At 37.6% G+C, this 13,499-nt stretch overlaps 1 protein-coding gene across 5 annotated transcripts in view; it reads left to right on the top strand.

The window, feature by feature from the left end:
* Positions 1-13,499, top strand: part of EIF2AK4 (eukaryotic translation initiation factor 2 alpha kinase 4) — a 37,776-nt gene that overhangs the window by 8,837 nt on the left and 15,440 nt on the right. For 4 of the 5 annotated variants that reach the window (XM_015631037.3, XM_015631034.3, XM_015631038.3 and 1 more), the window contains exons 9-24: positions 315-850; positions 1,237-1,346; positions 1,523-1,680; positions 2,026-2,438; positions 3,168-3,237; positions 4,316-4,399; positions 5,344-5,466; positions 5,921-6,025; positions 6,295-6,352; positions 7,017-7,096; positions 8,581-8,682; positions 9,243-9,293; positions 10,329-10,565; positions 11,167-11,242; positions 12,886-13,007; positions 13,389-13,438. In XM_015631037.3, coding sequence (XP_015486523.3) covers positions 315-850; positions 1,237-1,346; positions 1,523-1,680; positions 2,026-2,438; positions 3,168-3,237; positions 4,316-4,399; positions 5,344-5,466; positions 5,921-6,025; positions 6,295-6,352; positions 7,017-7,096; positions 8,581-8,682; positions 9,243-9,293; positions 10,329-10,565; positions 11,167-11,242; positions 12,886-13,007; positions 13,389-13,438 — 2,375 coding nt within the window. The remainder of the gene's footprint in view (positions 1-314; positions 851-1,236; positions 1,347-1,522; positions 1,681-2,025; positions 2,439-3,167; positions 3,238-4,315; positions 4,400-5,343; positions 5,467-5,920; positions 6,026-6,294; positions 6,353-7,016; positions 7,097-8,580; positions 8,683-9,242; positions 9,294-10,328; positions 10,566-11,166; positions 11,243-12,885; positions 13,008-13,388; positions 13,439-13,499) is intronic. The other variant, XM_015631036.3, reaches the window with a different exon arrangement.

The raw sequence follows: 13,499 nt of genomic DNA, 5'->3' as shown, positions 1-13,499 counted from the left end.
GTGGTGATGAACTTGAAAATGCTAATCTTTTAGAGTATCTGCATGAAAGAAGATGAGTGTATTGGGGTATTCAAGAGTTCCTTTACTTGCAAACACACTTTCTTGCATTTGTATTATTGTATGCATAAATAAAATAAACATTGAAATTCTGAAGAATACCTGTTAGAAATCAAAGCTGTACTTGCCCAGTGCACAGTACGTCCTTTTTAGAAAACTATGAGGATATCATAAATATTCTATTTGTGTTACATATTTTATTAGTAGTGCACTCCCAAATATGACAAAATGCATGTTCTGTTGTGTTTCCCTACCAGCTTCAGGGAGCAGAAACAGAGTTCAGCTCACTGACGAAGCTAAACCACCCAAACATAGTACACTACAAATGTATGAACCTCAAAGAAAGGGATGACTCAATTGTGGTGGATATTTTAGTGGAGCACATAAGTGGTTGCAGCCTTTCTACATACTTGCACAAAGAGACTCCGGTTCCAGTTGAGCAGTTGCGCCATTATGTGATCCAGATACTGTCTGCTCTCGACTACTTGCACAGTAATTCTGTAGTGCACAAGGTTCTTTGTGCTTCCAGTGTCCTGGTAGATGCTGAGGGGAACATCAAGGTCACAGACTACAGCATTTCCAAGCGCTTAGCTGACATCTGCAAAGCTGATGTTTTTGAGCAGACCAAGGTTCGTTTTAGTGAGGATGGTCTTCCCAACAAACCTGGGAAAAAAGGAGATGTATGGCGTCTGGGCTTGCTTCTGCTTTCACTCAGCCAGGGTCAAGTAACCAAGGAATTCCCAGTTGCTGTTCCTACCAATTTACCTGCTGACTTTCAAGACTTTCTAGAAAGGTATGTTTGTAATTTTCTTGTATCTTTTTGTCTTTGATTCTCCTTTTTTTTAAAAAGTTTTTTTTATAGTTTTTTTGGTTTTGTTTTTTTTTTTTTTTAGTTTTTTGAAGAATAAATAAGTCCTCCTGTTTTGTTAGTTGTAGTTTTTATAGAAGAGGTTGATCTCATGGCTCAGGCTGCTAATCTGGGATTTGGGAGAAGAGGTTTGGTGCTCTCTTTTTCTCTGCTCTGACACCAACTGTATATCACTGTGGATAAGCCATTTAGTCTGTCTTTGCTTCTGATTCCCATCTGAACGATGGAAGGAATAACTTCTTAAATATAATAAGAGCTCTTCTAACATTTATGTCAGACACGAAATGATTCTCACTGTGGTTTGCTAACAGGTGTGTTTGCTTGGAAGATAAAGAAAGGTGGACTCCTCAGCAGTTGCTACAACATAGTTTTATAAACATTCCACGAATAAAAATACCTGTAGCTGAAGAAAATCTAGATGGTAAGGAATTTGGCTCTTCTTGTATTCTGCTAAGTTAGTGGACTATATGCTTGCACTGAGAAAAACTGAGCTGTGCTACAGCTTCACAAAACTGCACCGAGTGTGTTACATCAACTAACTTAAAAGGTAGTGTGATCTTTAACTTGCCAGTGATGGTAACTTTGTCTTCATTGCAGATTCAGCAGGTATAGATTACATGGAGACAGTTGTACCCAGCAGTCGGATATCCAGTGCTTCATTCTTCACAGAAACACAAAGACAATTTTCACGATACTACAATGAGTTTGAAGAGCTAAAATTACTTGGTAAAGGGGCTTTTGGAGCAGTCATCAAGGTATGGTATGAAAACTGTTTCCTCTGTGGAAACCTTTCTGGAGATATGCTTGTTTTCTGTGAAGCCGAACAATATATTGGATGGTTTGCATGGTTTTATTTACTGTCTGCCAGTGTGCTGTGCCTGTGTTGAGGTTTTTATCTGGAATTGAATAGTCTGAAAAGTTTCTTGCAAGAGGTTGCTGGGAGACTGGGGAGAAGCCTCTCAGTATGGGGAACGTTGCATTTGAATTGTAGTCATTTTCTAGGTGAAAGGAAGACTTCCTGTTTCATTAAATTATTCTTCTGGCTCTTCTTGGTAAGGCATTTGTTAGCATTTGACTTTGGATTAATTTGGATTTTTCAGGTGAGAAATAAACTTGACGGTTGCTATTATGCTGTGAAGCGTATTCGCATAAACCCTACCAGCAAGCAATTTCGGAGGATTAAGGGGGAAGTAACGTTACTTTCCCGCTTGAACCATGAGAATATTGTGAGGTATTACAATGCTTGGATAGAAAAACATGAAAGTCCCCTTCCCACCGTGTCAACATCTGAAACAACCGAAGAGAGAAGAATGCCCCTCAAAGCCGGTCCCTACATCCTTTCTGCTGAGGAGACAAGTGATGTGGAAACTAATGCTCCTCCTCCATGTTTGACAAGTTCAGTTGAGTGGAGTACTTCATGTGAAAGATCCTCCAGCAACAAATTCAGTGGAGCTGATCAGGAGTCCAGTGATGACGACGATGATGGTGATGGCGTGTTCTCACATTCAATTTTGTAAGTAGGCTTCAGTTTTGCCACTACAGAGGGAGCATGAGCAGAGTTAGTTTCTCTAAGTTTGTGTCTTAGCGTTCTTGTTTCTTTTGTCAGAAGTAGTTTGCTGTATTTTTATTCTGTCCTCTTGTTCAAAAGTGTATTTGCCAGCACTCGGGCAGGAAGAGGAAATTTTCTAGCTAAGAATTGTCAATCTGTGTGGAAAATGTTTGGGTGTAGGCTTCTTGAAGCTGCTTATTTGTGCCAGAATGCATGACTTCTTACCTTATGTTTGACTGTCTTTTCCAGCTTTGAGAATGAAGTATTTTAATAAAGAATAACAGAGATTACAAGTCTTGAAAAATACCAAACTTGCCCTTTTTCATTTTGCTTTTTATTAGTGTATTCCATACCTTCCTCTGTGTATGGTTCAGTTCTCTCACTCAGAGTGATTTTTTGTATAAGTAAGTAAACTTATCTCAGTTTTGCTTATTGTATGTAGCAATTAAATTTTACTGATACAAATATATACCTTCCTTTTTTGAACTGGGCTATCAAAGGAAGTGTTTCTTTGCAAGCAGAATGCTTTTCTGAGTATTGTTTTGTTTTGCTTTTTTGTTTAAAGTGTATTGAAAGTCTTCAGCAGAAGCTTAGATTTTTTTTTTTTCTCCCCAAAATAATTTCCAAATACTTCAGTAAATATTTCTTGGTATGCAGAACTTTCGAGGTTTTTTTCTTTGTTTCTTTAAACAGGCCAACCACAGATTCTGAAAGCGAAATAATTTTTGATAATGAAGATGAAAATAGTAAAGGTCATTCTCCAGTAAGTGTAAAGTTAGTGAAAATAAAAATGTAATAATCTTTTACAAGTAAACAGGTCAGTTGGGAAGTTTTATTTCACTTCTGTTGTAAGTACATAAGCATAACCTTATAGGTCTGTTAGAGTAAGTGTTGTGCCATTGTGAGCTGCATCTCATAGAAATCAGTCTGATGCAGCTAATCTGGATTCTGTTTCCTAAAGTGTTTCTTGAACTAAATATGAGGGTTTTTTTAGTCATGACCCAGGTTATTATTGCAAGTTTCTTCAATGTGTTTGTGATTCAACAGCCATATGGATTACATGGTCTTAGGCCTCTCAAATTTGAAATTCTGTTCTGCCGTTAGATGCTTTTAACCAATATATCTGTTCATAGCCACTTTTTAAAGCAGACAGTATACATATTGTTACAGTCTGAAAGAGAGGGGAAGTCAGTATAATGACTAAGATTTTAGATGATTGTGTCACAGCACTTGCTGTGGACAGTCAGTGCACTGTATCTCTACAAAGCTAATGCACACTCTTCTACAGCATCTACAGTATGTCATTACCAATCCTGATGATCTGTAACATGCTTTTATTTAAAGCTGCATCTCCTGCCTCTTTCTGTTATAATGTACATTGGCATGAAAAGGTTTTCAGTATATCATTTAATAATATGGCAGTGCATTCTTTTGTCATTTTACATATGTAAATACGTATAGGCATACACACAGTACCAAAATTATTGGTTGAGGGTGGGGGTTGCATTATTTATCAAGCAAGCATTCTAACTTTTAGTTTAAAATACTTTATTTTTCTCTTTTTTTTAGTGTGACACAGCTTGAGATTTAGGGTTCATCTAGTTCTTCCAGAATTCTTTTCCTTCAGTGTCTAATGATAGCAAAGTGCTGCTCGATTTCACTTTGAGAGATGGTGGTATTACAAAAATGACATTGTATTATTTTGCTATTTTTCAAACCTGTCCATGGAAGTTTAGTTATCATCAGTGTATTCTAGCCATTAAAAAATAGTAGTATGTGTAATAAAAAAGTCTGCGCAGCTTCCTGTAGCTAACTGTTGTGTTACTTTTATTGTGATGAAGAATGAAGAAGGCAATGAAAAGAATAGCCATGGAGGAGAAGACAGGACACCAGTTGTTCAGACAGTGCATTATCTGTACATTCAGGTACAAATGTGCTTGTGAAAGGATACTGTTCATTTAAGTTTGCAGAGAGTAGTTGCTGGTTTTCATGAGAAGAGTAATGACCTTTAAGAATGCAAACGAGTAAGTTCAGTGCTGATTTTGCAATAGCTTGGTTTTCTGAAGGCTTGGCTGGTGGAAGGCTCTGTGCAGTGCACGTGGTTTGTTATGGCTTCCAAGGCTCTGTATTTGTGCCTGGAGAGAGCAAAGTTTTGTAGGGCCATAGTGTGTAATGGGATAACTGGTGTTGCTCATTGCTAACAGTATTGTGCGTGCACTTCATTTTAATAGCAATCAGTAATCCGTAAATCCATGGTATGGCTCTAACAGTAGGCACACAATGAAACTCCTGCAGGGTTGCAGCTTCAGGCTATTCTACTGACACCTCCTTTGTGTTAGGAGTTAGTCAACTTCTCCCAGAAGCTAACTATTTATAGCTAACTGTTCTGTGGTGATGTGCAATTTTTTATAATGCACTTAATGCTAGAGCTTGTCTGGAAGGAAGTTACAAGTAGATGGAATTAGATTTTAATAAGTGTGTTTGTATGTGTTGTGTATATTCATAATAAAAGCAGCTAATACGCCAAGTGCAATAAAGCCAGAGATTCTTTGTGGCTTGGCTTTATCACATATTATGGCTTGGCTGGCTTCACTTTAACCATTAAACTATTAATGTTTATGTTAGAGAATGTGCTACTCTGCAGGCTCATACCATTGTCCCAGAAAATGAGGTGGGACCCAGAAGTGAATGCATGTTTGCAGCTAAAAGACAGCTCTCAGGAGAACTGCAAACAACTGAACTTTTTGGAGATACTGTTTGCTCCTGAGCCCAGGCAGTAATGTGTGTACAGATACAAGTTTCCAATAGTCTCTTTTCTTAACAAAGCTGTTCTTTCTTCCCTCTGTCCCCTTTGTGTGCATAACTGAAGATGGAGTATTGTGAAAAAAGCACATTAAGGGACACTATTGACCAAGGGCTACATGAAGATACCAGTCGGCTTTGGCGGCTTTTCCGAGAAATTTTGGATGGATTAGCTTACATCCATGAAAAGGTTAGTAAATATGATAGTTAAGACCTGTGCATAATAACTGTGTTATGCCTCTTTATCTGTGGCTTTCTTTGTATTCATTTTGGGGTATTTATTAGCAAGTTTCCTCTCTATACCATTTCCATTATTAGTCTGTACTTGGGGTTAATTATATTTTATCACAAACATGAATTTTATAATGAACCACTTCAGATTTTACCCGTTTGTTGTAAGAATTTGACCATCTTTTGAAAACATGCATTAGGTGTCTGGTAGCACTGAAAATTGTTTCTAGCTTCTGGGCTACAAACTATAATCTTGTCTTCAAGACTGATCTTCAGTGACTTAATGCACTAGATTTCCCACTGTAGTAGAAGTATGTAATATGATTTTCCAGTCTATTATAAATACTTATAATTTGAATTGTGTTTATTGTTTAATATTCTGTGTGTCTTTTTTTATTCTCGTCTTGTAACAGGGAATGATCCACAGAGACTTGAAACCTGTGAACATTTTTTTAGATTCAGATGATCATGTGAAAATTGGTGATTTTGGTCTAGCTACAGATTATCCAGCAAATGCAGTAAGTACAGCTTGAAGTGAATTAAAAGACCCTTGAATTTGGTGATGTAATTACTTAAAAAACAAAAATAAAACATAAAAATATATTTATTGAAAAATAAAAATGAAAACAAGTTAAATGACCACAATGTTTATATATCAAGAATGCTATAAACTTCTTTTAAATTTCTAAGATTCTAGAATTAAAGCATGCACTGCCAAACCAAGTGAGAACAGCCAACAAAAGCATTTCATGTGTCATTTACAATACGAGTGTTTTGCTGATTTTAGGTGGTCTCTAAACAAGAGGAAAATCTCTCAGATGGTTCTGCTGTGTCTGACCCATCAGGTTAGTTTACATTGCAACTGGTCCTAAGCAAGCATTTATATTCTGTGGTCTTGTGTACACTGTTAAAACTTTCATTTGTTCTTTAACAGTAAAATTTCTCTTTATTGAGGTCAGGGGTGGGACCCCCCTAGCCACCAAATTGGGTAGCCAAGTTAAAATCCAGCAGTTTTGTCTCTTATCTAAAAATTAATTTGCTTCCTCTGCTAGCCTTCTGTCATAGATCAGTGCCTTCCTCATGGTGAGGTATAGAGAGCCTCTATATCTGTTCCCTCTGCACTTGTGTTTGCCTGTGTAGGACAATTTCAAGACTTCAGTGTCATTTATTTGGTTTTTGTTAGTCTGAATATGGTGTTTTGAGAGAAATTCAGTACGTGGTATGTTTAAAGACAAATGTAATGGTGGTGAAATTTAGTAGTAACATTTGTGTGCTGACTTCCTACAAATCTATAAAATAAGATACAGGTTTAGCTATTACAGCTAGACACAGATACTTGACATGTGGAGTAAGAAATGTTTGTCGAAGTATTCTCTGCTGGGTCTCTCTCAGTAAGGACTGCACTCCCACCTAGAAGAAAGAGAACATGAATGATTTTTTTTCTTGACATGGATGCTGTATTTTTCTCCCACTTTCTTGAAACTGATGCTCTCATCTTTTGCCACACAGGTAACTTGACAGGGATGGTTGGCACCGCACTGTATGTCAGCCCAGAGGTCCAAGGAAGCACAAAATCCACATACAATCAGGTATGATTGGAGTAGACTTAATGAAAAGGTAGCATGGAATCTAAGATGTACCAGGTATAATTTGGAGGACCTTTGTAACTGAATAGGATAGAAATCTTAGTCTTTAAGACTTTAAGTTAAGGCAATAAAGTGTATATTGTTGATTTGGGTTTCTAGACTGTGACTGTGGGAGGTGAGGGTGTATTTTTTCCATCAAAGAGACTCCTGTTTATATGCAGAGACAAACTGAATTGCAAAGCAGGGAAATGCTTTCCAAGTGGGAGTCATAGAATTACAAAATGGTTTGGGTTGAAAGGGACCCCAAAGTTTATCCAGTTCCAGCACCCTGCCATGGGCAGGGACACCTTCCACTAGGCCACCAGGTTGCTTCAAGCCCCATCCAACTGGCCTTGAACACTTCCAGGAATAGGGCATCCACAGCTTCTCAGTGTACCTGTTCCACCCTCACAGTAAGGAATTTCTTTCTAGTATCCAGTCTAAACCTACCCTCTTTCATTTTAAAGCCATTATCCCTTCACCTATCACTGAGAAGCCTTGTAAAAGTTCCCCCTGGCATTCTTGTAGCCTGCTTGAGGCTGATCTGAGATCTCAATGGAGCCTTCTCTCCTGGCTAAACAATTTCAACTCTCTCAGCCTTTCCTTGTGCGAGAGGTGCTCAATTCCTTTAATCATCTTTGTTGCCCTTCTCTGGACTTGCTCCATGGACTTGCTGTAGCAGATCTATGTTCTCCTTGTGTTGGGGGCCCCAGAGCTGGATGCAGCACTCCAGGTGGGGTATCATGAGAATGGAGTAGATTGGGAGAATTGCCTCACTCAACCTGTTGGTCACACTGCTTTTGATGCAGCACAGGATGTTTGGCTTTGTGGGCTGTCAGTGCACTGACAGATCATGTTGAGGGTCTTTTCAGCCTGCACCTCCATCTTCTTCTCAGGTCAGCTCTCAATCCATTTTCTGCTCAGCCTGTATTTGTGCTTGGAATTGCCCCAATACATGTGCAGGACCCTGCACTTGGCCTTGTTGAACTTCATGATGTACACACAGTCCCACCTCTTCAGCCAGTCACGATCCCTTCTGATGGCATCCCTTCCCTCCACGTGGTCAAATGCACCACACAGCTCAGTGTCACCAGCAAACTTGCTGAGGGTCCCACTCTCCATGTCACTGACAAAGACGTTAAACAGCTGGTCCCAGTACCAACTCCTGAGGAACATCCACTCCTCAGGTCAGTGTTAGGCTGCTGACCACAACTTGAGTGCAACCATCATTTATGTCATAGCTGTGATGATAGAAGGCTTTAACGTCTACCAAATCTTAATGGAATGGGTCTTCTAACAAAAAAACTTTAAAAACAAATAATAATAAAAAACACACAAAAAGACACAGAAAAAAAAACCCAGCCCTCTCTCCTTTTTTTCCTCTGCTATGTTCGTCTTCAGAAAATTGATAAGTACTATGTTCAAGTTTTCATTTTTTTCTTCCTTAGAAAGTGGACCTGTTCAGCCTAGGTATAATATTCTTCGAAATGTGTTACCATCCTATGAATACTGCATCAGAAAGGATCTTTGTTCTTGGTCAGCTAAGGCTGGTAAGTACACAGAGATGAAACATACTAATTCTATGCATCAAATAGTTTTTTAAGAGAAGCAAAAGGATGCAAAATATAGCAAAAAATGTTGCCATAGGGAGTGCTTAAAAATAAGGTTTGTAAAATATATCATTAAAAGTTAAGAATACAATTGAAGCTATTGCACTGACATTGCTTTAATGCACTATGCCATCAGTCAGTGTTCTGTCTCTGAAATTAATCTTTACGTATCAGATAAAGGGATGATTTCATTACTATACCTAGGTTGAGGCCTGGTGGGCCTTTCTTAGGAATCAGTTGGTATTTGTAGTTAGAAAATGCTTGTGATTATGGGTCGTACTTTCATTGTAAAAAAACATCAAAGCATTCTTTTTCCTTTGAGCTCTTCAAATTAAATTGGCAGTGCGGGGGGTTGGTTTGTTTGGTGCTTTTTGTTTATTTTTTCATGGGCAATGGAAATACTTGGTTTCTCTGTTTAATATGTAGAATTTAAGACTAATCTGAGCAATCTGGACTGCTTGTTAAAATTCAGATGCGGATTTTGGTTTTTGTTTTGTTAGCCTGCGATTATATTTCCTAAGGACTTTGATGAAGTCAAGCATGCAAAGCAGGTAATTTTGAAGATATTTTAAGTATTAGGCATTCCTTCTCAGAAAACATTGATTATCATTTTTTCCCCATAATTTTCCACTTAATTCCCCTCCTAGTATTCTCTGCCAAGTTCTTATTACACGATAATAGAACACAGGAAATAAAATCTCAACATAATGCTCTAAGCTGACATGGAAATATATTTACTTACAAAATTCTCAGAGCTCAGTCATGAAGAAATTTAGAGTTCACTGGCACATCTTTTAAGCTCTGAGGGACAATTCTGACTTTTTATGCTCAGAGAAATGGCAGCTGAATTGTTTAACATTTTACTTAAACTTTTTGAGAGAAATATGTGTCACACAAATGAAAGAAATGTGCAAGCTCAGTTGGCTGCTCCAAACTTGACAGAGCTGCCAAGAGCTGTTCTGGAGGCCTCTATGGCAGAGCAATGAAGTGATAAGCAGTGTTATCTTTTCTGGACCATCTAAGTGGCTTTATCCTTATCAAGTGCTAATCAACTCTTTTGTTGACCATTAGTGTTAACTTTCAGTGTGTTATGCTTGTATAACAGCAATCTACACTGTTACTAGTACCAGAAAAACATTTCCAGCTTGTACATTTCACTGAAATATGCCAGGAAGATTCCCCCTGGGGAATACTTGTGCCTCTCACATACTTCTGATTCTAATACTTGTGCCTCGCAAATCTTTGATCTCATGCATGCAATTCTGCTTTCTTAACTTTGTTGATAAAGAGATGCCAGAGCTAGCATACCATGGAACAACAAAGGAAAAGAATACTACATATTTTGTCATCCCAGGAGTCACATTTCTAATAACTTGTGTGGTTTAGTAAACTTTTTCAGATGATAATAAAATATATTCAAAATTTAATAAGAAAATAACATCTATCCAGAAGATTTAGATTCTGCTGTTTTTTCCCCTCTAGAGTGTCTTAGTTTATTATTGAATTGATATGCCTACCAAGTTTGTTGCAAATACTGTCAATTTACAAAATGTTTCTAATCTGTAAAATTTTGATTTAATTTGTAGAGATTGGTTATTACGTGGCTTCTGAACCACGATCCTGCAGCACGACCAACAGCTGTGGAGCTGCTAAAAAGTGAACATCTCCCACCACCACAAATGGAAGAGTCAGAACTCCACGAAGTGCTTCACCATACCTTAGCAAACGTGGATGGAAAGGCCTACCGGACTATGATGAGTCAGATATTTGCACAGCGTGTATCTCCAGGAATAGACTATACTTATGACAGTGATATGCTGAAGGTTTGTAGGTGTTCAGGGGATGCATGGGTTTGGCTTTTCCCTGTGTTGAATTTTTTAAAAACATGCTCATATGGGTAAACCTGTAGCATTTCTGAGTGAACTGCATTATTTCAAGGTTCACTTTCACATTGGTTCCCATTTAAAACTACAGTCTCTGCTGTGTGGGTTTGAATAGCCACTTTCCATTTGAGCCTTAATTTCATTTTTCAGTGAAGAAACCAGCAGTGTTTGATTGTAGCAGCTAAAGCTTTATGTCCAGATAATGGCGTCATTTACTCTGAGTTCCTGTCAAATTAATGGTTGACCACTTGTCAGCAAAAAGTGTTCCCCCTCGTGGGTGTTTTCTTCTCTTTCTAATTAATGTAATTTTTCTTAGTTTATCAGCTCTTGAATCTTTCTAAATCTAAAGAAATTAGAGGTAACACAGTACAAGAATGCTTCATATGGCTGTAGTTATTTTTTATTATGTAAGCATTGCAGTTTTTTGTAGTGGGATGAGATAGCAGAATGTTTATTGCCTGTATTACATGGAATGATTGCCTACGTGGAGTGTTCATCACACGTGAATTATATATGTACTTTTTATTTGTGATGGTTTCAGGGTAGTTTTTCTATTTGGGCAGCCAAGATACAGCAGCATGTATGTGAGATTGTCAGCCGGATATTTAAAAGACACGGTGGGTGTGTTTACAAAAGTCATTAATTTCCTTTTTTGTGATTGAATTAATTTAAAATAATGGAATGGATTTACTGCTATAAGAGAAATCAGAAAACATATTCAGTAGTTGATCATTTGAAGTTTTTATGATGTTTTCTTCTGTTGTTTTGTCATTCCAGTAGTAGCTACTAACATCAAATCTGAATGATTTACATTTTCTACTGAAAGAAGAGTGAAAATCTTAATTATATTTTTGAATGTACATGGTTGTTCTGATAAATCTGTATGAGGTTTTAGAGGTAGAGGCTGTTATGCAAAATCTGGATCTGAATACAAGGGTAGGTAGTTCTGTGGTGGGAGATCAGGCATCCATGTAGCACAGTAACCTCTCACTGAACAGCCAGAATAGGAAAAGCATAAGGGAGAGCATGGAAACAAAGTGTGTAGTGCTCCTTCCAGTGATGTATTCTTGGTAATGCCTTGCTGTTCAGGAACTTCCTGAGCCAAAGCTGATGCCATGATGTGTAATAGACTTTTGTTTTCCTTTCCAGGGATCTCTCCAGTCATTAATAGTAGTATTCACTTAAAATTATTTTTTGAAAAGAAAATTTATGCAGCCACTGTCACACTTGAAATGTTGTTGTGTTGTCTTACAGGTGTTCATAGTAGTATTTTATATAAAAATAGAGAATTTTGAAGTAGAAACTTTGCATTTTTCAAGTAAATCATATTCTGATTAAGCATGATCAAAATTTGGCAATACAAGAGTGAGAAAACTGAGGAATGAGAAGTCAAGGATGGGTTTACTCTCTCCCCCCACTCCTTAAACCTTGACAGATTTGGGAAAGTTTTTGTTAGCATTTTAGAGACTGAAATGTTTCCATGCTTTTGGAAAAAAAATGGGGGGAGAGGGATTGGATATTTTCCATTAGATTGTGTCTGACATCTGTAATGGCTAAAAGAATTTCTTTCTATCTGGGGCGCTTTTTTTCTCATTTAAAAGTTTATATTGAAATCTAATTGAGTTAAGCTTCAGTAAATTCTCTAGTGATTCTCAATCAAATATTATAACAAGAAACTATCTTTCAGTAGTAAGTGGCGTTAGTAATAGTAAAGGTTTCACTGAAGATTGGATTCATACAGATAGATGGTTGCAAAATATAGCTGGAAAAAAACTGATATTCAGGAGGTTTTAAAATGAAATACAAATACTTCTAGTATATTTTTGAGATAGAGGATGCAACATGTCTGAACAAAATTTGTTCTATATGGAAATATATTCCATATATTTCTGTATGAAAATTCCTCTAGATCAAAGCAGTATCAGGTAACTGCAGTGTTTCTCATCTGTTTTGTATGCCTGCTTTTGTGAAAGGTGGTGTTTAAAGAGGGAGGGCAAGGTAAGGATTCTGCTGGGCTGTGGAATTGGCAGTTCTCTCTTCTGTGGCTTCCTTGCTGAGCCCAAGAAGCATGGAACTTAAGCATAAAATAAACTCTGACTTTCTTTCTTTAAATATGGAAGAGAGAAGTTTATTAAGGACATTTAATGTAATTTTTTCAACTTACGGATTGACATAATTATGCCCTGCAAGGGTGTTCATGAGCCTGTAAAAAGCAGGTGTTACTTCTGAAATGAGAGAAGTGTTTTCTGGTTTTGTGCAGGAGCCATCAAGCTGCATACTCCACTGCTGATGCCCAGAAATAAAAAACTATATGAACACAATGAAGCTTCGTATTTCATGGATCACAGCGGGATGCTGGTAATGCTTCCTTACGACCTCAGAGTAAGTAGCATCATCTCTGCAGGCAAAGCTTGCAGAGGGTTTGGAGGGTGCTGTGGTGGAATTTGGTTTAGGCTTGCACTTTTGACTGCTGAAGTAGTCTATCTCTCAATGTCCTTGCTCTCCTGAGTTCTCTTGTACTCTTGACAGCTGGAGCCCAGACCATGTGTTGAAGTTTGTTTTTTTAACATAGGTGAAAGTAATGTTTTTATTTAAAACTTGCAGCAAGGATGGTTAGATTAATATTACTTGGCTATGTCAGGTTTTTAGGCATTATATTAGACTTGGGAGAGTACAAGTGTAACTACACAGTTTAATTCATCTCTAGCTACAGAGCTCAGACTGACTTTTGTTTCAACAATTTTCATGTATTTTTTTTTTCAGATTCCTTTTGCAAGATTTGTAGCTAGAAATAACATATCAAACTTGAAAAGGTAAGAGATGTAGAGGTGATGCTTTGCACTGAAACTGTGCTTGGACAGTGACTTCCAAAGA

The sequence above is a fragment of the Parus major genome, chromosome 5 (assembly GCF_001522545.3).
Source record: "Parus major isolate Abel chromosome 5, Parus_major1.1, whole genome shotgun sequence".
Taxonomy (NCBI): domain Eukaryota; kingdom Metazoa; phylum Chordata; class Aves; order Passeriformes; family Paridae; genus Parus; species Parus major.
This window is presented reverse-complemented; position numbering and strand designations above follow the sequence as displayed.